This window comes from Lemur catta, chromosome 18 (genome assembly GCF_020740605.2).
Source record: "Lemur catta isolate mLemCat1 chromosome 18, mLemCat1.pri, whole genome shotgun sequence".
In the NCBI taxonomy this organism is placed as follows: Eukaryota; Metazoa; Chordata; class Mammalia; order Primates; family Lemuridae; genus Lemur; species Lemur catta.
In genome coordinates this window covers 9,451,695-9,475,309 of record NC_059145.1, presented here as the reverse complement: position 1 = coordinate 9,475,309, position 23,615 = coordinate 9,451,695, and the positions used below count along the sequence as shown (strand labels likewise).

At 37.1% G+C, this 23,615-nt stretch overlaps 1 protein-coding gene across 5 annotated transcripts in view; it reads right to left on the bottom strand.

The window, feature by feature from the left end:
- The window catches only part of RAD18 (RAD18 E3 ubiquitin protein ligase), a 141,570-nt gene that overhangs the window by 55,284 nt on the left and 62,671 nt on the right, over positions 1-23,615 (bottom strand). For 4 of the 5 annotated variants that reach the window (XM_045529941.1, XM_045529942.1, XM_045529944.1 and 1 more), the window contains 4 exons: positions 19,862-19,938; positions 18,459-18,519; positions 5,689-5,829; positions 740-911 (listed from right to left, as the gene is read on the bottom strand). In XM_045529941.1, the coding sequence (XP_045385897.1) occupies positions 740-911; positions 5,689-5,829; positions 18,459-18,519; positions 19,862-19,938 (451 nt within the window). The remainder of the gene's footprint in view (positions 1-739; positions 912-5,688; positions 5,830-18,458; positions 18,520-19,861; positions 19,939-23,615) is intronic. The other variant, XM_045529943.1, reaches the window with a different exon arrangement.

The following is a 23,615-nucleotide window of genomic DNA, read 5'->3' as shown; positions in this document are numbered from 1 at the left end:
GATAAAGATAAAAAAAAGTGATGATAAAGGCAAAAAAAAAGAATTCAATAGAGGCAAAAGGAAGAGCTTTACAACAGCATCAGGTACATAAATAAAACACTGGGAAAAATGTAGAGATCTAACCAAAACTGAAGAATCTGGTCAATTACGACATATAAACATAAGAGAATACTGCACCCATTAAAAATAATAGTTATAAACATGAGGTAGAAATGTAACATTTATAAGTGAAACACCAGAATATAAAATGGTGTATATACATACATAAATAAAATGAACATCTTTTGAAAAATATCTTTCAAGATGAATCACTATCAAAGCTCTAGTTTTTAAAGCTTCCCCTATTTACTCAATTAAATTTTTTTTGTTTTACTCTCCTATGTACCATGTCTTTCCGATCATCTTTGTTTTCCAATATAGTTGTCTTTAACTCCTTCATTCATTGTCTTGACAAAATTTCACTGCCTATCATGCTTCTTTTTCCAACTCTAGGAAAAAAAAATATATATAAAGGCAACAGAGTAGAAAACAAAGTCACTGTGTGGTTGCTGCAACACCCTCCCGAATGCTGCCCTGCTATCGCTGTGAAGATTACACAGCAGTAAAAGAGGGTTGTAATGGAAGAAGACTGACAAACTGCACTACGCCTCAAAGTTATTTTCTAATTATTTCTGCCTATCTATCTACGCATGCGTAGGAAATAGATATTTAAGATAATTGACTATGACATGTTTCTTACCTATTGCATGAATCTGATTCTGGTGAAGAAGGCACTTCTTGAATATCAGTACAACTAGAAGAATCATCTGGTCTATCAGACTCCAATTTCCTTGAGGAGCCCAGTTGTGATTTAGGGAAGTAGTCTGTTACTGAGGTCATATATGAGAACTTCATTTTATTATCTTCCTTTCCTAAATAGGAAAAGGAAATTGAAAAAAGAAAACCAAAATTTAAGACTATCTTAAAATCTACAACCTCTGTATACCTATTATTTCTGCAACATTGAATATTGCTATTTGCACTTAGTAAAATAGAAATGTATGTAACAATGATTCCAAAACTCTAGTGGCAGCCAGTGAACAAGAATCAACACTACAATGGTGCTAATTATATTGCCCAGCCCATGTTTTTTCCAAGATCAATTTAAAAATAAAATTTCTTTTAGAGCCAGTAGTAAGAACCTTATAAGTCTAGTGAGGCATCTATTTATAGATTACTAAGGAATTCGTGCATATTTCATTGATAAAAAGACTAAAGATGCAACTAATAAGAAAAGCACAATATTTGTCACTAACAAGATTGTGAATCTATCTGGACATTTCTCTAAATCTGTTAAATAGAATCTAACTGTTCACTATTAAAAAGGAAAACTAATCAGATAAAATGAATATTTCCATTTGACGTAATATGCATCACATTTCTATGCATCCTTTGTCATATTCTCAGTTTTTGAGGTCTCTTATTACCGATAAAGGCCCAAAGAAGCTGGAGGGATGAAGTCACAGTATTTACAAGAATATGACATATAATTATGGCCAAATATCTACCGATATGACTGAGAAAAATAATTATCTGTGAAAGATTTTTTTAGTGCCCAGGACTGTCCCTCTCATGGTGTGTTTCAGGATTCTGCTGGGATTTTCATCTGTGCAGTCTTTAAGTTTCAGGAACTGAGTAAGTACTTCACATACAAGCCACACGTGCCAATAGCATGGGGCTCCTTTCATGTGTTTCCTCACAGAGAAACTTAGCTTTCAGGCATCACTCATCAAGTATGCTTATAGAAGCAAGTGACCTTTAACAAAATACACTAAAAAGAATTGTCAAGGTTTTGTTATGCAGAGAAAATTTTTGGAAAAAGAATAGGACAAACTCTTCAAAAAACCTTTTTAAGTTTAAATAGTCAAGATTCTCCCAGAAATAGTTCTAAGATTTTGTTATACTAGAATAAAAGCATATATCTCAAGAGTATAATTTCTAAAAATATGTTCCTAATGTCATCTGGCCATCAATATGCCATCATTACCAAAGCAAAACTGCACCTTCTGTTTACCTGGGAAAGGGAAAAAAGAAGCTAACCAAGACAACCATCCAGAATCTCTCGGATCTCTCCATAAACAGACTCCAGGATCACATTAAGAAGAACCAATCACCCAGAGAACTCAGTGCACCAGCAACTATAGCACTCAACTGGCCAGGAAAATGCAATCAAGTAGCAAACCAGGGAACAGGAATTCAACTTAAAACAATCTTATTTTTGGACACGATCTGTATTCTTCTTTCTTCTTCCCCTCTTACATAAGCTTCTAGAATATAAATTCCCTCTTGGAGACAAACATCATTCAACAAACTGCAGGCACTGAAAGTCAGTTATCCTTCCTACCCTTAGATCTCAGAATGTAGACCCTCAAATAGAGCACCAAGAGTGAGGCTAAGACGTCAGACCTCCCCAAAGACATGCAACACAGACAGAATATGCATCTTGTTCACTTATATGACCACTTCAATGTTTATTCTAAAGAGCAACAATTACACTGGTTGTATGATGCTACACAGAATCCATCTTTTCAGTCAGTCTGTGTTTGTCTGTCTTCCTCTCTCTTACACTCCCCACCCCTCCCAGATATGCTCATTCACGCACTGCAATTTAACAGCAGCAGTCACCTTTGAACCCCAGAGAATGCAATATTTACAGATATCAAGATTTTTTTAAGTGCTAAACTCATTTCTAGGAATATTCTTTAATAACTGCATGAACAAATTCAAGTTGTTCAAAGACCATGGTATGTACTGACGTAGGCAGCAAGCAACCTACTCAATGGCATTAATAGAATTGAGGACAAAAATAAGGAATGTAATAGTACCTAAAAGAATAAAATACTTAGGAATAAATCTAACCAAAGAGGTAAAAGACTTGTACACTGAAAACTATAAAATTACTAAAAGAAATTAAAGAAGACATAAGTAAATGAAAAGACATCCCATGTTCATGGAATTAGAAGATTTAATACTGTTAAGATGTCAATACTACCCAAAGCAACCTACAGATTCAATGTAATCCCTTTCAAAATTCCAACAACAATTTTTGTAGAAATAGAAAAATCCTTCCTCAAAAATCTCAAGGATCAGCAAATAGTCAAAACAATTTTGAAAAGGAATAACGTTAGAGGACTCACACTCCTCAATTTCAAAATTTACTACAAAGCTACAGTAATTAAAACAGTATGGTATTGGCATAACAATACCATAACAGATACATAGACCAGTGGAATAGAGAGTACAGAAACAAACTTTCACATACATGGTCAATTGATTTCTGACAGGACTACCAAGAGCATTCAATGGTGCTAAGAAAACTGGATATCCACATGCAAAAGAATGAAGTTGAACCTTTATGTTACATCATATACAAAATTAACTTAAAATGGATGAAAGACCTAAACATAAGAGATAAAACCATAAAATTCTTAGAAGAAATCTTTATAACATTGGATTTGGCAATGACTTCATGGATATAACACAAAAAGCACAGACAAAAAAAGATAAAAATCAAGAAAGCAAAAAGACAACACAGAGCATGTTCATAAATATTGGCAAGTGACATGTATAGTAAGAATATATAAAGAACTCCTAAAACGCAACGATAAAAAAACCCCAACACAACCCAATTTAAAAATGGGCAAATAAGGTGCAGTAGCTCATGTCTATAATCCCAGCGCTTTGGGAGGCTGAGGCAGGAGGCTCACTTGAGCTCAGGAGTTTGAGACCAGTCTGAGCAACATAGTGAGACCCTGTCTTGAAAGGAAAGAAAGGAAGAGGAAGAGGAAGAGGAAGGGGAAGGGGAAGGGGAAGGGGAAGGGGAAGGGGAAGGGGAAGGGGAAGGGGAAGGGGAAGGGGAAGGGGAAGGGGAAGGGGAAGGGGAAGGGGAAGGAAGGAAGGAAGGAAGGAAGGAAGGAAGGAAGGAAGGAAGGAAGGAAGGAAGGAAGGAAGGAAGGAAGGAAGGAAGAAAGAAAGAAAGAAAGAAAGAAAGAAAGAAAGAAAGAAAGAAAGAAAGAAAGAAAGAAAGAAAGAAAGAAAGAAAGAAAGAAAGAAAGAAAGAAAGATAGATTAGCTAGGTGTGGTCATGACTGCATATAGTCTCAACTGCTTGGGAGGCTGAAGCAGAAAGATTGCTTGAGCCCTGGAGTTTGAGGTTGCAGTGAGCTATGATGATACCACTGGACTCTAGGCTGGGCAACAGAATGAGACCATGTTTCACAAAAAAAAAAAAAGAAAATGAGCAAAGGACTTGAATACAAATTTCTCCAGAGAAGAAAAATAAATGGCCAATAAGCACATGAGAAGATGCTCAACATCATTAGTCATTAGGGAAATGCAAATCATAACCACAATGACATACCTCTTCATACCTACTAGATGGCTACAATTTAAAAAAAAGGCCAGAAAATAGCAAGCGTTGGCAAGGATGTGGAGAAACTGGATTCCTCATGTATTGCTGGAGGGAATGTAAAACAATGCAGCCACTATGGAAAACAGTTTGGTAGTTTCTCAAAAGGTTAAACATAGAAATGCCGGATGACCCAGAAATTCTACTCCTAGGTATATATTCAAAAGAATTAAAAGCGGGAACTTAAAGATATTTGAACATCAGTGTTCATAGCAGCATTATTCACAATAACCAAAAGCCAAAATTAATATATAACAGATAAATGGATAAATAACATATGGTGTGTATATATACTATGGATTATTATTAAATCATAAAAAGAAATGAAATTTTAATATATGTTACAACATTGATGGACCCTGAAAACATTATGTGTAGAGAAATAAGCCAACACAAAAAGACAAATATTGTATAATCTCACTTACATGAGGTACCTAGAATACGCAAATTCATAGACACAGAAAGTAGAATAGAGATTACCAGGGCTGTGAGGGAGAGAGGAAGGGAGAGCTATTATTTAATAAGTACAGAATTTGTGCTGGGAATGATAAAAAGCTTTTTTGGGTATAGGTAGTGGTGATAATTACACAATATTTTGAATGCATTTGATGCCAATGACTTGTACATTTGTTAGTGGTTAAAAAGATAAATATTCTTATGCATATTTTACCAGAATAAAGAAAAAGTAACAAGGAATTTCCTTGTGCACTTTTCCCCATTATGATTCTGTTTTGTTCACTGACCCAAAGCCCTGGCAATAGAAACAGAATATTAATCTCAAATTTTAAAATGGATCAGAATTAAGAAATGTGCTATGCATTAGCCCACCAGGTGTATTGGCTTTAGATTGTTTAACAGAACATTTCATCCAAAGTAAACACCAGTGTTCTATAACAAAAATAATTGATTCTCTTTATAGGATATCTTGGGATCTCCATCAATAAATCCTACACCTAGAAAATCCTCAAGCTTAAATAACTCAGAAATTTATGATTTATCATTAACTGAAAGGATGACAGAAAAAAGAGATGATTTCTTCAGGACATTCTTCTAATCATTTTCCCCACAATGATAAACCTAGTTTATATTCAACAATTGCTATGAAGTTTATCTAAAAATACTTTTCCTATTTCAAATAACTAATAACTCCAAAGTAAATTCCTTTGGTTTTAATTTATTTTTATATTAAAAGTAATTAATGAAATTCAACATTATTTCTGTTTTTAATTGAAGTCTCTTACCCATGCACACAGATAATAGCTTTTTTGTAGATTCATCTTCTTGTTTTGTTATTACTGTTTTTTGTGACATTCCAACAGTTTTCTTATATCCTTTTTTGGCCTGATCCACCAGAAGCTGAAATTCATTCTGATGTTTTTTACCTGAAATTCAAAAGATCTTTTCGGTAAAGCTAGGGACTATGAAGGTTAACCATCTACAACTGACAAACTGAATATCAAGAGATGTACAAGCATCCACAAGCTGGAGGATCACTTTAGCCCAGGAATTTGAGGTTGCAGTGAGCTATGATACCACTACACTCTAGCCGGGACAACAAAGTGAGATTCTGTCTCAAAAAAAAAAAAAAAGCATCCTTAGGAATCACTTGCAATAAATTTAAAAGCTGCCAAGCATAAGAATACAAAGGGCTAGGACATGGAAGTGTCTCCTTTTTTAACTTCTCCCTTCCTCAAATACAATCATGAAAACATGATATTCCTTGTTTGCTATTCTAGGTTTCCTCCCAAATCTCATACTCCAGAGAAGCTTTTGATAGAGCATGAAATATGCCGCTTTCTTAAATATATCCAAAAATACCATTCTAACTTCCAAGATACACAAGAGTACTAGGATAAGGAATACTCATTGAATATAAAAAATAGAAGCATCTAGGAAATTTGAGTCATAATAACAAAAGATATCCATTCCAATTCTCCCTCTTTTCTTTATATTTCCTTCCTGTTTCCCAACAGAACTCCTTTTTTTTAACATTCTAAGACCTCCCCCATGCAGACGATGGGGGAAGAAAAAGAAAAGAAAAGAAAAAAGAAAAAGGAAAAAAATAAAACAAAGTAAGACCTCCCCCAGCCAATTCCACATTATCTTAGGATACTATAATACATCAATCTTTATTTACTACCTTAATGCCTTTGAATATAATTTAATTAACCCTGACCTCAAGGTCATTATTATTAATGTGCACCAATTTACTCAATAAAGAGTGGCCAGTCATCAGCAGCACGTCAACTTTAGGACATCTATTTGTGATTTTGAACCATGGTTCAGATAGCTGAGGTTTCAGTTTATTTATCTAGCAATCATGGTTCAATATAATGTCATAAATCCTGTAAAATTTTTAGAAAAAATCATACAACAAATAATTAAAATAAAATTTTGAGACTGTCTTCATACAAAACCCAACAATGTACATTTTATTACTCGGTTTCTTCCATTTTCCTTGTAGCACAATGCTAAGGTACAGGAATACATTGGGTATAGGGGAAAATATGTGCTTTAATTGAAAACTATGGCATTATCTAAAGCTACTCTTCCCGGATTCTAGCTATCTGCTGCCTGTGAGCTATGGTACAACTCTGTAAGTAGTAAAATAGATAACTGAGAGCAATGGAAACCAACTCTTGTCTACAGATATGCAAAATCCTGTCTGGTGAAGTTTAATTGACTTCCCTCTCCTACTATGGAAGAAAATCCAGTTTTCCTCCATTTGCACATTCATTTCAATATTCCTGATCTATAAATGTGACTTTTCTTTGGATTCTCCTTTGAACACCTTATAACATCTTATCAGTCCCCTAATTGTAAGTTTTAAAACATCCTTAATAAAAAACATATGTTTATTTTATATCTATGATAATATTTTACTTGCTTTTGAAAATTATCTTTTAACATGGGAAGACAGAGAACACTAATTATGAAGTACAACAAGGAAGAGAGGAGAGCAGTTGGATTCTATATTTAGACATTGATAGGCACAGCAAAGACATTTGGGAAAGAATGCTCCTAATTCCAATATATTTATGTGTATGGTACACATATGAAAACTCACAGTGAAACTAATGTGTTAGGTTATAAAATGTCTGGTAAATTTTAAGTAAGAGACCAGTTAAAATTTCAGCAAAAGAAATATAAGCTGGCTGTAAAGATTCCTGGAAAAATTGAGCTCTTTAGAAACAGGTAAAATCCTATCTAGGACACAAACTAGGCGACTTCTTTCACATTGTCTTTCACTCTATGCAGCTGAGGATAATTATTAAATATCTTGTACTTCCTTCAGCTCCCCATAATCAATGGGCTAACACTACCACCATCATTACATAGTTTCTGTTAGGCAAGGGTAACACAGTACTATGGAATCTATAAAATTTAACTAGACTAGGTCTAGGCCATTTTCCCGTTAAGGCCACTGTGCACGTAAATATTGTGGATTTAAGAATTAGTCAAGAAACTTGCTAAAGTAATTGCATTATCAGATAAGGAGGCCTAAGGACTTTTATCTTCTGAAGTAATAAAATCCCAGATTTAAAAGGGATTTTCTTTTTCTGTTAAAAATCTAATCACTCTACAGGTAGGCTGGAAACCAAAAGTAAATGGCAGTCACTGCTCTGGCTTTGGCCCAAGAAGTCCAATAACTCCTGTTCAGAAAATGAACGATGCCAACAGATTCCCAATCATCTCTTCACAACGTTTTAGGACATTTGCCATTGGGCAAGGAGTACTCTAGAGTTTAAAATCTCAGTTCTGGTGGACACATTTCCTGAATTTACATCTTAAAAGTAGCTCAATTAGTTGTGGGAGATGATGATTAAGTACATGTTTAACCTACTCATATTCTTTAAGATTTTTAATACTTGAATCATATCAAACTTTCTGCCTCTTCAAGTTGAAATATAATCTTTTCTACTGCCAAGTCAAGCCCTTCCCCGATCACCTTAACTACTCTTCTTTAGACCAGCTCTTACTGTCAGTGTCTCTTGGTCTGTCCCTGAACCCAGTGGTGCACAAGACCAAAACCTGGCTCTCCCATGAGTGGGACAGACTCACACCCCTCTACAGTGATGCCATTAGGATACTTACTCTACTGTTAATAGTAATGGCTAACTTTCACTAAGGGCTTATTCATTTAGCCCTGAACTAGCTCCTTTAAATTCATAATCATAAATCTCAAATGGGCATTCAACACTGTCATACATACAACTCTACATTTCTCTGCTAAAGTTTGCTTTACTATTCCCCAAAACGACCATCTCACCCTTTCTCTTCTTTATGTCAATCTCCAACACTCCTGTCATGGCCCCCTCTTAGTTGGCCTCACACTACTTTGAAAAACATAGAATCATTCTAACAGGAACGCTGTCATTTTCCAACCACCATTACATCTTGTCTGTGCACTTATGATCTATCTTCCTCGCTGTTGCCATCAAACAGTCGTCCTTCCTGCAATTAAAGACTCCCCCCTAACTTATTCTCTGGATTCTACAGTGAAGGCCTCTCAAAGAGGCTTCACTTTGTTTTTGAAATGGAGACTGTGGATTGATTGTGAAAACAACTCAATAGGCCCAGACTGGCATATTTTTCTTAAGGAAATAATAAAGAAAGAAAATAGAAGGAGAGAGAGATGAAAGCTTTTAATGCTGAGGAAGGCTAGTGTTAGGGTGTGGGGTTCAAGAATGACCTTCCCTGTGCTAATCCAACTATATCCCCTTTATTCAGACTCCTGAGGAAGAAGAAATTTTAAACAAAAAACAATCCCAAAAAATTCAGAAGAAATATGATGAAAGGAAAAGAAATGCTAAAATCAGCAGTCTTCTGGAGGAGCAGTTTCAGCAGGGCAAGCTTCTCGCATACATTGCGTTTCGACCAGGCCAGTGTGGCCGAGCAGATGGCTATGTGCAGATCACTAGAGTTCTCTCGCTCTGAGCTATTCTCTTTCCAGCACTCTGTCCTGCAAACTCCTTTGGTTTCTCTGGTCTCTCCGCTCTTTTTCCTGAACTCAGAGTCTCCAGGCTATCAGGGTTTGCCTAGAATCTCCCCCTGCCCATACCACAGCGGGGAAATGCTATCATAAGGCTCATCACATTGTTTGCTCATTTTTCAGGGATTCCTGTGCTTTGTTGCCTGATGGCTGTTAGGGTGGCCTTGAATCTTCCAATTTTCAAAGGACAGCTAAAGATCAATTCTAGCTCTCCCTACTCTTTGCTGTCTCTCTCCCAAACTAGCAGGCAACCTGCTGGGACTCTGTTTTCACAAACACCTAAAAGAACCAAAAAAAGAAATGTGAATCTTTCTCTTTACATTTCCCTAGCTCACAGCTTTTACAATTTGTTTTACAGCCTCAAGGTGTTCCTGACAAAAGCTCTGGGACAGACTGCAGGAGGTTAAACTGCAGGCCTTTGTTTCCTGCCCCAAACCACATCTCAGGGGCAAAGATCACATCCCCTGCAATAGGCCTGAATGTATTTCAAAGATGACCAGATCTCCAGGAACAGAAAAAAAAAAAAAAAAAAAAGGCAGTCAGAAAGACAAGGACACCTACTTCCCAATCTTACTAATTTTTAATTTTTATCCTATTTCATACCTTACCCTTCCTTTTCTTATATGTATATAATAAAAAGGGTGGAATGTTAGGTTTGTTCCAGGTGGGAACCTGAAAAGTATAGGACAGAATGTGGTTAATGCAAAACTTAGGCTTGTAAAACAATAGCTGCAGGGGTCTGCGGAGTCCCCGGACTTTGTAAATCTGATAGACAGCTGCAGCCAGCATTCCTTCCCCCTCCCTCCCTGATAGAGGAAGTTTATCTCTCTCTCTCTCTCTCTCTCCTGATAAGGAGGACACCAGAGCTGAAGGATGGATGTGATGGATGTGACAGGGCAGGGGTCCTAGGAGCTGGTTGTTTGAAAAAGAATTAATTACAAGAGGCTGTTCTGGCCCACTTACTTGCTCCCCCAGGAGAAACCCTCTATAAAACCCAACGGTCTCCCCTTTTCTCTCGTGGACACTTTTTCACCTCCACCCATCTGCACCCAGATGCTCAAAATAAACAGCATTTTGCTACACATGAGGCTTCATGTGCATCTTTCTTTCTCTTTCTGCTCCAGACCTAACAATGACAATGTGATACGTATCAATAGATATGACCCACATAAATAAAAGCTCTGGTGCCCTTCATAAATTTTCAGAGTGTAAAAGAGACTTGGAGAACTGAGAACGGTTGCTCTCAATGCTGGCAAGCCCAGGAGGTAGCCTTAGGCTCTGTTCCTGATGAGCACTCTTCTTCCAGATAATCCTACCTAGGTTCACAGCTTTAAATACTACTTGTAACCACAACATGTCTCTTTAGTTAGGTAACTCAGGTTTCGTGCCTACTTCTCTTTTCCACTTGGATATCCAGTAGAAACAAAAACTACATAGAAAAGCCAGAAAATTTGATTCCCTTTCCCATCCATAATGTCCTCCTGGTTTCCATCTCAGTAAATGGCACTATCATCTCCCCTGTTGCTTAAATAAAAAATGTGGGAGTCATTCTTGATTCTTTCAGACATCTTCTATATTAAATTCATCAGCAAGTACCATAACAGAGTAGTAACCCCTCCTCCCACAGATATGGAAGGGAAATATTGAGAGTAGGTAATATGCAACAGGGAATGGCCTGGGAAAAAAAATGGCAAAAATATTTTCTGTCTCTTTAAAACATCCTCAACTCCTTTTTGAGAACTAAAACCTGCATCCCTGCCTCAGGCCAGTGGTTGGGAGTGTTAGGTTAGTTCCAGGTGGGAACTCAAAAAGTATGGCTAGGGTGGAATGGCGTACCAAGGTTTGTGAATCAACAGCAGCCAATAGCCGCAGGGGTCTGGAGAGACCCGGAGGTTGTAAAATCTGACAGTGGCAGACACCAGTGTTCCTATCCCCCCCCATAAGGACGGAACTACCCCCCTGCTTTATCTCTACAGGATGAGACTGACCCAGGGGTCCCAGAAATTGGTTGCTTAAAAAAAAAAAATTTATTGCAGTGGCTGTTCTGGCCCCAGGTACTCACTCCCCCATGAGAAACCCTCTATAGAACCCAAGGCTTTCCCCTCCCTCAGGGTGGACGCTCTTTGGCCTCCACCCGTCTGCACTCAGATGCCCAAAATAAACAGCATTTTGCTACACATGAGGCTTCCGGTCTCTCTGGGCTCCGGTCCTAACAGGGAGGCGCAGGGTAAGTCTTTTGTTATTTGTGCAAAAGGAGCTGGCTCAGCCCAAACCTGGTCAAGGGAGGCTCTGGGTGGAGGTCACAGAACTGTCTTCAGCAGAGATGGGAAGATCAGAATCGTCAATTATAGTTGAATGAACACTAATTACCTGAAGCTGAGAACCCACCCTTTAAAAGCTCTGTATTTCTGCTTATTATAAGGATGATGGCATTTCAGACAGGACTCTCCATCTTCCTCCTTTGTGAGCAAAGTAATAAAATGTCTCTTTCCTTCCTCCTCAAACCACTTGTTCTCGTTCTTCTGATGCAGCCTTGAGAACAAGTGCTGAGCTTTCAGTAACAGTACCGTCAGTTCTACTTCAAAAGTTGGCCTCAAAACGCCCCTTTTATTTCTACATTGTTACCACTCTAGATGAAGCCCTATCTCTCGCCGCATTGACTGCAGTAATCTCACTTTATTCAGGCCTCTCCTCACATATCGTATCACCTTCTCAAAGAGGCCTTCCCTGACCACTAAATCTAAAATAGCAGCCCTATCGTTCTGAATCCCCTGCCTTAGGATTCTTCATGGCACTTACCACTGACTACCCAGCCTTGAAAAAATAACAGGAAAATACCTAATCCTACCATTTCCACAGTTTATGGTTAAAGATCAATCCTATGAGTTCTCTCACTAACAGGTATTCTGCAGTTCTGTTTTGCACAACTTCTGGAAGGAGCTGAATGAATGGTAAAGAGATGTAAATCTTTCCTTCAGAATTGTTTTTTTGAGAACCTGCTATTACAGAGTTCCTGAGTAGGTAACAGAGGAATGAGCTACAGCCTCAACCACATCTCCAGGACAGAGTGACATCTCCTGTGATAATCCCTTTTCCAAGGAAGGCAGGAAACCAAGTATTGGACTTTGACATCCTTGCAGTTTTTGTTACTGTTGACGCTTTTCTTATCAACTGACAGCCATCACTATTTTTTTCTCTCTTTTCTCTTCTCTTCCCCCCTCTTCTCTCTTTTCTCTCTCCTCTAAGAAGGATAAAATAAACTTTTTTTTACTTTTATATCTTAATTTCTGCGTGAGAAATCTTTCTCCACCTGCACCATGAGCACCTACTAGCCTTTCCATCCTAACAACTACTACAGATTTTACTCATTTATTTGGGCAGATATTTAGTCTGTTTGCTTAATGTTATATTCCAAATACCCAGAATATTGTCTGAGATGCAGTAATTGGTGATTGCTATGGTTTGAATGTGTCTTCCAATACACATGTGTTGGAAACTAATATCCAATGCAACAATGTTGGGAGATGGGGCCTAATGGGAGGTTTTAGGTCACAAGGGCTCCACCCTCATGAATACATAAATGCTGATTATAAAAGGGCGTGAGGCTGTGAGTTCAGTTGCCTACTCTCTCTTGCCCACATGCTCTCTTGCCCTTCCACCTTCTGCCATGGGATGACACAAAAAGGTGGCCCTAACCAGATATGGGCCCCTCGACCTTGGACTTCCCAGCCTCCAGAACTGTAAGAAATTAAGTCTCTGTTCTTTATAAATTACCCAGTCTCAGGTATTCTGTTATAGCAGCACAAAACAGACCAAGACAGTGCTCAGTAATATTTCCTGACTGAAGAGCCTCCAGATTGGTTTTCTTACTATTTCTTGCTTTCTTGCAATTTATTCTCTACTCAAAAGATATCATGATCTTTTAAAATATAGATAAAATCATGTTACTTATCTTCTTAAACCCTCCACTGGCTTCCCTCTACACTAAGAATAAAATCCAAAATAAAATCTTACAAGGTCTTCCAGGACCTGGCTCCTACCTGCCTCTCTACCCTTCTCCCCCTCACTCTACTCTAGCCACGCCACCTCCTTTATTTCTGCTAACAGAGCCTCTGTTCTTCATGCTCTCTGTGCCTGAAATATCCTTCCTCTAGTTCTTTATTTTTATTTTATTTTACTCAAGACTCATCTCAAATGTCAACTCCTCAAGAAAAGCCTTTTCCTGGCTACCTTATCTAATACTCCCCATAATTTCTATCAAATTATCTTGTTTTATTTTCTTTATAGCATTTGCCACCTAAAATTGTGTTATTATCATTTGCTTATTTATTATGTTATTTATCTGTCTGCAATTAGAATGTAAGCTCCATGAGAAGAGAAACCTGGTAATCGTGTTCACCATTACACACCCAGTACCTAGAATACCAACTGGCACACAGTATCTATCCAATAGTTGTTGAATTTATAAATGACCAAACAAAAGAACAAATTAAACTATGTTAAACGGCTTTACCTATTTAATACAATTAAGCTAATGCTCCCAGGAAAAATTTCAAGAGATAACTGAGTACTCACTGAAGTTTTTTTTTTTCTGGCAGAGTTAAAGACTATTTTACCAAGGTAAAGAGTATGAAGATCCAAATATACGTCTGTCGTGGCAGTTGGCAAGTAGAGTAATTTCCCATCGGGTTAAGATTCTGCCTCTCACTGGAGCAATTTGCGGCCTTCATTAAGAAGACTTACCAAAAGCATTTGATATCTGAAACCCACAGGTAACTCAAGCTCATTTGATTCAACCTTTGGATCAGATACACCATGCACAGATAGGCAACTAAAGTTCAAACTGAATGCTATCACTGTTTCTTTCCTTTACTTACTGAAAGGAATCCATGAATATAAATCTAAAAGATTGCCAGAGAAAATAAAAAAGATGTATCATCACAAAACTACCACAGTGGCCAATTCATAAAATTAAGCTTTTTTAAAAACACTATAACCTGAAACTACAGCTTACCCCCCAAAAAAGAACTTCCCGACATAAGCCGTTCACTCAGATTCAAAGCGTGGTACAACCTGCCAAAGGCTTTGGACTGGAGCATCTGGTAAACCTGCGTCTCACCCCCAGCTCTGCTTCTTGCTAGCTGTACGGGCAATTTACTTAACGTTTCTGAGTCTTGGTTTCTTTCACAGAGTTGCTGAGAGGATTATTAAAATTACATTAGAACAACATTCTCCTAGTACAGAATATATATTCCACAGTGGTGATTTTCCACCTTCCTGTCTTTTCTTTTAAAAAGTGACAAAACAGAAATGAGCAGAAGAAAAGTCTGCGCAAGTCAGAAGAGTTGAGGTAGCCAAAGCTTGCTTACTTATCTTGGAGAACAGATCTAAGCTTCTTTATTTTTTCTCAAAGGAAAGTAAATCGGAATAGTGAGAGATGTGAGAAAATGTTTGGATTTTCTTCCTCTACTTTTTATAAGCTTGATAGGCTCTGTTAAAAATTATGGTGGGCCAGCTGTGGTGGCACGCGCCTGTAATCCCAGCTACTTGGGAGGCTGAGGCAGGAGGATTGCTTGAGTCCAGGATTCGGATTCAGCCCTGTCTCTTAAAAAATAATATAAAATTAAAAAAAAAAAAGGCCCAAAAACCTATGGTGACTCTCCCATCCTCATTTATTCATTTACTTGATCAAAAATGTATTGAGTCCTAACTATGCCTACTTGCACACAGACACTGCTTTATCAAGTAGTGATAAGTCAGGAACATCTCCTTCTTTGTAGGGCTTTCAGTTTCATAAGGGAAGAACACATACTTAATGCCGTTATAGGTATCTCCTATGTCTCTTCCAAATTCACGTGCTGAAGTCAAGCCCCAGTACCTCAGAATTTAGCCTTATTTGGAAACAGTCTTTGCAGAGGTAATCAGGTTAAAATAAGGCCATTAGGGGAGCCCTAATCCAACATGATTGACATATTTATAAAAAGTGGGTATGTGGACCCAGAGACACGCAGAGAGGGAGGATGACGTGAAGAGACATAGTGAGATATCCATCTACAAGCCATGGAGAAAGGCCAGGGACAGATACTTCCCTCATAACCCTCAGATGGACCCAACCCTGCTGACTCCATAATTTGGGACTTCTAGCCTTTAGAACAGTGAGACAATAAATTTCTGTTATTTAAGCCATGCAGCCTGTAGTACTTTGTTATGGTAATCCTAGCACACTGATACAAACACATCATTACAAATTAATCATAAATAATAAGAAATTACTTAACTGCACAATTAACAGATTGTTGCCATCCTATTCAAAACTTAAACTTTCTCATATCCTTCCTTGCTTTATTTTTTCACTTAACATTTTCGAAAATACTAATGGGATATAAACTCCAAGAGAGTGGGCTTTTTGTCTGTCTTGTTCCTTCCTGTATCTCCACCATAGTCTGGCACATATTATTAATAAATATTCAAAAAATTAGTATTCACTGAACAAATGGAAGAGTACTACAAAAAAAAACCAAGATGATGTAAGTACATGTAAAAGGAAAACCTTATCTTTTCTGGGATATCACAGAGGGCTTCTCAAGAAAACTGCAATTAAGTCGATTAAGCATTGGGAGTATAGGGGCCCAGAGGCAATTAAGAGAAGGGGACAATTCCAGACAAAGAGAGAGGAGGGTATCAAATGCCCTAAAGCAACAAAACACATGATAAATGAGATAAAAGATAACCAGAGTGGTTGGAATACAAGATGTAAGGAGAAGAGAAGAGGCCAGGCTAGAGGGGTAGGCAGGACCAGAAATAGGGAATAACAGACTTCATAAACTCTATCTTAGGAGTGATGGAAAGCCACTGAAGAGTTTTTGATAATGGCAGGAGGGCAGCAAGGTAGGAATGGTGTGATCTGAAGACTTAGCAATTTTAGGAGACACTTTTGGGTTCCTGGAAAATGGATTCCACCAAAACAACGAAAGAGAAGAGGCAGATTTAGATCCTGGAATAAGGGAACTGATAGAGAAGGGAGGAGAGCAGAATCCCTAGAAGGCTGGTGACAGGACATTCCAGGATGGGAGCCACACACGAGCCCAAAGAGCGCCACAGTAGACTGGAACAGGACAACAGAGGTGGGGGGTGGCTGTAGGCAAGATGTTCCTGAGAAAATAACGAAGTTGACAGATAATCTATTTGTGTAAATGTATTAGAAAGCGACTTACAGTTCTGGTGAAGAGTTCACAGATATGTTAGTACTAGGTAAATAGAAAACTAAACAAATAGAAGAGAATTATTCATTATAAGAAAAACAGAATGTCTCCCTGAAAGGAATTATAATCATAGTATTGTCATAGACGGAAGAATATTATCTGGCTCAAGCTGTAAACAATGTATCTAATGGGTGTCACCAAAAATCATGACAAAACATTCAGAGGATGGGAAGAAAGCAGCGGTAAAGGTCAGGATTTATAAAAGAGCTAAATCTTCATTTACATCAACAGTAAACATGTAAAACTGGAAAACTTCAAGAACTAGCAGAAAGAATAGCTTTTTTATAAATAGGAAGGTAATTACCAAAAGAAAAGCCAAAAGGTTGTTGGTGCCAGGGAATGGAGGCAGGTTGCTGGCAGAGGAAGCAAGAGACTGCTGTTTTTTATAATAAGCCCCATAGAAATATGTGATTTTTTTAAAAAACTGCCTGCATGTAAAACATTAATAAAAAATGTTTAAAAGGAGATATATTAATAGTACATTTAGAGCCTTAATTCAAAATATACGGCTAAACTGTAAGGCTAAGCATTTAAGCTTTATGAAGCATGTGAAAGGTTTGGGGGGGGGGGAAGGTAAACAATGAGGTTTATTTTAGGGATAAATGAATTAATTTAACATCACCTGTTTACTACAGCTCATAACTTTTTTTTTTTAGATATTTAAATGGTGGGCAATAGAAATTTGTATATTTTCTGGAGTCTGTCTACTCTAAATTTTTCCTAGTATGGCATAATTGTTAGATACCATCCTTTTAGTTATTTAAATTACTTTCTTTCAATGCAAATTTTCCAATTTCTTTAACTTTACAGGCCTTAGTTTTCCCAATTCAGTGCTCTCTTTTCTATCTCTTCTCTAAAGAAAAATCACTGTGGTTTCCCAAAAGTTGATCAAAGAGGCTCACATCATACTTTCTTTCTACAACAGAACAACGGTGACTTTTCCTGTTCAGCCTATGGTCCAAGAATAGCCTAGGCTCCTTTTACTACTCTAGCAAGGCAGAGGCCACCACACCTAGATCTAGTGCGTGTACTGCATCCTCCTCCTCAAAATACATCACTGCTGAATATGCTCCTTCAAAATTTAAGAACTGAAAAAAGAAAAAAATTCTCTTAGCACAATTAAAACACACCATGACTGGGAATGCTCATTCAACAAACATTTATTAACTATCTACTGTTTGTCAGGCATTTAAATTTAAACTAGAAATCAACCAACCAAGCAAACAAAGAATAACATCTATCTAACTGACAAGACAGTAATGTGTTAGCCCTGGGAAACATGATGTACAAAGACCATTTAAGGAAAAGGAAGTGATAAAGTTGTGAAGCTGGTAACAAATAATAAAATGAAAACTATTTTAGGTACAAATTTACTAGCTATAGAAATGCTGAAATTCCTTACAGAAGTATTGTTATTTAGAGGCCTGAGGACAGGATAGAGTTAGGAGTGTTTCTATTTTAATCCCATCTTCTTCTCACAGAGATGCTTTGAGACTGGCTATTAATAATTAATATTTGCAAACTGCTTAGTGATAAGTTCAAAGCAGAATGCTAGTCACAAATCAAAAAGCAGGCACACAGAGTACAAAAAAAGGTCACTGCCTGAGTAAACACTCAACTAAAATTCAGTCTCTTAAGTAATATTAACAAAAGTTTGTGTCAAACATTAATATAAAACAATTTTTTAAAAAATTACTTAAGATGAAAAACAACAACACAAGTTCTTTGCAAATAAAGAAAATATTGCACAACTTACGATATTTACTGTGAATTTCATCTATTTCCTTTTCTGTTTGGTCCTTAGTAAAAACCATTACCTAAAATAATAAAAAAAAAACTTAATAAAAATTTCCCAAAAAATGTCAAAATGGAAATTAATATTACAAACTTTAAAATCTCAAATGTGGGCATTTAAAACAGAGAAAAATAATCTTTTATTTCTGTTTTATCTAAATCTAGGAAGAATAACTCCTATGTACTTCCCTTGAATACCACAAATAGTATACATTTTACTCATTTTATTACACATTGCTTTTTTCTCATCAGTAGAAAATGCAACACTGATTCCATTATAATATATGAAGTATTAAGAAAATGATCAATTAAATTCCTATTAATAATATATAATTTTACACATTCATTCATGCAAAAGATAATACTTGAAACTAGAAAACTGAAGACATTTAACTGATTTTTAATAAGGAAGATTTCTTCAATTGCTTTTCAGCTTTTCTTATCTGCCTTCTTTCCTTTCCAACCTAACTTCTCCAGGTCATACTAAAAAGCAATATATATAGAAAATGCAATAATACAAGACTCTGTGTGTTAAATTTCTAGTTCCACTTTATAAATCTCACACTTAAAAGATCAGAAATCTATTTACCCAATTCATTCTAGTCTCCATCTTACAGTCAGCATATGGGTAACAGTAAAGTCATGTAAATCCCATTTTTTTCTACTATCTAGTAATAAACTTACTTCCCTAAGGTCGTTGCTTTCCTCACAAACATATTACCGATGGTCTAGAAAAAAAAAAGTCTACTTGGGAGAGCCCAAAACACTTTCTCCAGTGTCACAGGACACAATGACTATTTTCTTCTTTGGTATCCTGTCCTCAAGTTTTGGGCCATCAAGCTAGAGGAAGGCAACAGTGAAGAATTTTAGGTCTCTGATTCCCCCAAAAGTTCAACAGTCAACCCTCATAAACTCTCATAATTACTTATTACTCCATAAGTATAATCACAGAATTACAGAATGCCAGAGCTAAAAGGGGATCTTAGAGGTCATATAGCTCAACCCCTTGGTTTTACAGATGAAGACCCAAAAGACCATAGAGAGTAAGTAGCTTATCAGATGCAACCAGCGCAGAAAAAAACAATATCAAAGCTACCTGATGCACAGGTATAGGCTTTTCCTACAGGACTCTAGCTCATAAACAAACTCTACTTTGGATTCCACTTTGTGCTAGAAGACTAGTAAATATGACCAAATATCATTCTAAAAGTGAGCTGCAAGTAAATCATAATATACTAAATGGAAATATGTTCTAGGACATTTCCCACTGAACAAATTAACAATGGCTGGCTTTAATTTTATTAGCATACTGAACTTTTCTTTCCTTCATTTCTACCCAGATACTGAAACAGACCACCAACATACACTTTCATTGAGTTTACTAGCTTCAAGACGCATCCTGGTCTTCTCCATATTTTCAATTTCTTGAACTATTTCAGCAGCTGTTAAAATAAGAACATATAACCACTGTTAATTACATAGTTTCAATCATTGTACTATGGTTAAGTTGGTAACATCCAGAAGATGGGTGATGGGTATATGTGAACTCCCTGTCCTACTTTTACAATTTTTCTGTAAATCTAACATTATTTCAGAAAAAAAGTTAAAAAAATAAGAACATGGAGTCAAAACACTGAACATGTATGAAGTTCAAAATATAACCAGAAGAATAAAGTGAAGTCATTTTGCTTAATCCTTTGGATATATAGGTATAAACTGCAGTCCCAATGAAAATTAATTTGTTCATGTAAGCTCATTTATTAGGTGTTGTTTGCTCAAATTCCAATGTACTAAATGCAGTACAACACTCTACTTTTCAAGGAGAGAGAAAGGTCTACCAGTAACAGGGGGAAATGTCCTTGCCCTCAGACCCTTTGTCTGTTGGTACGGTTACCTACATAAAAAGATACTACATCTGGAGTTTGCTTCAAAAAAATCCATGGGGAAAGAGGTATAAATGGTAGATAAGACAACATTAGGATGGTTTGATAATTGTTTAAGCAGGACAGTAGGTATATGGGGAAATCAGTAAACTCTTTCTCTACATCTATGTGTTTGAAATAATCCCTATAAAAGTTTTTTTTTTTTTAAACCCACAGACCTTAAGAGGATCACTTAAGAATGCAATAGCATATACATAAACTTTATGTTTTCCAAGGGCTGAAAGGCATCTTTTGCCTCCCTAATACTGTAAAACCAGGAGAAACTATATAAACAATCTCTCTGTGAGCATGAACAGCTAGCGGTTCTCTCCTTTTCAAACTTACGGAGTTATGGTATAACAGGAAAGCAAAGGGACTATTTGCATTCTACCCAATCCTTTCACATAAATATCATTCAACAGAGAACATCTGGCATGCCCTCTTCTAAAGTATTAAGAAAACTATATTAGGTATAACATTGGGTATAATGTAGGGACTTAAATCTTTTTCAGGGAGACTTCTGATTCTGTTTAGGATGTAGAGAGCTGGAAATTGTGTCACTCTCACCCTAATGACCAGAAAAGGCTGGATAATTTATAAAACCCTAATTTTTCTTGAATCCATTAGCGCTAAAGCCAGTGGGCAACCAAGTAGCCTGAAACCTAAGGAAAGCCAGGTGCTTTAGAGGAGAGGGGATCATGAGCACTGGCTGACATAGGGCAGCACACAGAAGAAAAACTGGGACCATCCTACCTCTGGGTAAGAAGATCGCAGCTAAACTTTTGATGAGTTGCAAAAGGCCAAGGGTGAGCTACCATGAAAATATAAAAAACCCTGGAAGGCTTGGACACAAAAGCATCACACGCATTTGCAGGATATTTTCTATAGATCTCACTGGGTGCTCACAAGAGTACCCAGTCTCTCTGTCTCTTACTGGGAAAGGGTAGGAATTAGAAAAAGTCTTCCCCCAGATCCAATCCTGGAAAAAGAGAATAGCCCCCACTGCAGGAGAGATGTGAAGCCCCAACCAGATCTTTATTCTTAAAGAAAAGAAAGCATTAAGCCACTGAGGAAAGGTTAGCAAAACTGTTGTCCCAGAACACAGGTAAATAACCACTGTTGCTGGGGGAAGTAAACAGAAAAAAACAATAAAAAACTTCTACCCCTGCAGGAGGGTCAGGAAACCACCGCTGGCCCAGACCACTAGAGGACCCCTGCCATGGGGGAAGGGGAAGGATCACTGAAAAAGCTCCACCCACTAGATACAGAATCAAAGGGCCTGCCTAACACTGAGGCTAAATCAGAATAACAGAGACTTCTCCCTTTCTCCCTACCATGACAACTAACAGCAATCTTCCACTGGGAGACAAATAACATGGAGAGAGTACCTCTCCGAGGCACAGGCTAATAGGGAAAATCTAAGTTGTGAGTGACATAGGTATATTAAAAAAAAAAAATCTGGCAACCAACCTAAGCACAAGGAAATTCTCAAGGAATATGAAATTTGTGGTGAACTGAGGGCAACCAAAGAAACAACAAAACCCAAACGAAGTTCAAAAAATGACGAAACTTACACAACTCCAAACAAAGACCTAGCAGAAGAGAACACATGGCCATTTCTAGGCACAAATACTACTTACCTCGGTCTTTAGATTCTTATATCACCTAGATATTAGAATTATCAGGCATGGAATTTAAACTAACTATGATTAATATGCTAAAGGATCTAGCAGAAAAAGTGAACATGCATCAACAGATGGGGTATTTCAGTAGAAATTATTTCAGCAGAAATTCTTTCCTTTAGAAAGCATAAAACAGAAATGATAGATATATACAAAAAACCCCACACTACAGTAACAAAGATAACTTGACTCAGCTAAGAAAAGAATCAGTGAATCTGAAATGGGATTGGTATTATCCAATCTAAAATACAGAGAGAAAAATAAGGAAAAAAACTACAACAGAACAATCCCTATTAAAATACCAACGTCATTTTTTGTAGATCTAGAAAAAAATAAATCTATGCTTCATATAAAACCAAAGAAGACCCCGTATAGAAAAAGCAATCTTGGCCGGGCGCGGGGGCTCACGCTTGTAATCCTAGCACTTGGGAGGCAGAGGCGGGTGGATCGTTTGAGCTCAGGAGTTCCAGATCAGCCTGAGCAAGAGCGAGACCCCATCTCTACTAAAAATAGAAAGAAATTATATGGACAACTAAATATATATAGAAAAAATTAGCCAGGCATTGTGGCGCATGCCTGTAGTCCCAGCTACTCGGGAGGTTGAGACAGTAGGATCGCTTGAGCCCAGGAGTTTGAGGTTGCTGTGATGCCACGGCACTCACTCTAGCCCAGGCAACAGAGCAAGACTCTGTCTCAAAAAAAAAAAAAAAAAAAAAAAAAGAAAAGAAAAGAAAAAGCAATCTTAAGCAAAAAGAACAAATTGAGAGGCATCAATTTACCAGACTTCAAGCTATACTACAAGGCTGTAGTAACTAAAACAGCATGGTACTGGCACAAGAACAGAGACATAGACCAATGGAACAGAATTGAGAACCGAGATATAAAACCATTATCATATAGCCATCTAATCTTTGACAAAGAAAACAAAAACATACATTGGGGAAAAGAATCCTTATTCAATAAACAGTGCTGGGAAAATTGGACAGCCACATGTAGAAGACTGAAACAGGATCTGCACCTCTCACCTCTCACAAAAATCAACTCATGGTGGATAACAGACTTAAATCATCTAAGGCATGAAACTATAAGAATTCTAGAAGAAAATGTTGGAAAAACTGTTATAGACATTGCCTAGGGAAAAAATTTATGAAGACCCCAAAGGCAATCACAGCAACAACAAAAATAAATAAATGAGACCTGATTAAATTAAAAAGCTTCTGCACAGCCAAGGAAACTATCACCATAGCAAACAGACACCTACAGAATGGGAGAAAATATCCACATGCTACACATCTGATAAAGGGCTGATAACTAGAATCTATACAGAACTCAGGAAAATCAGCAAGAAAAAAATCAAACAACCCCACTAAAAAGTAAGCAAAGGATATGAACAGAAAGTTTTCAAAAGAAAACAGACAAATGGCCAACAAACATATGAAAATATGCTCAACATCTCTAATCATCAGGGAAATGCAAAACAAAACCACAGTGTGATATCATTTAACTCCAGTGAGA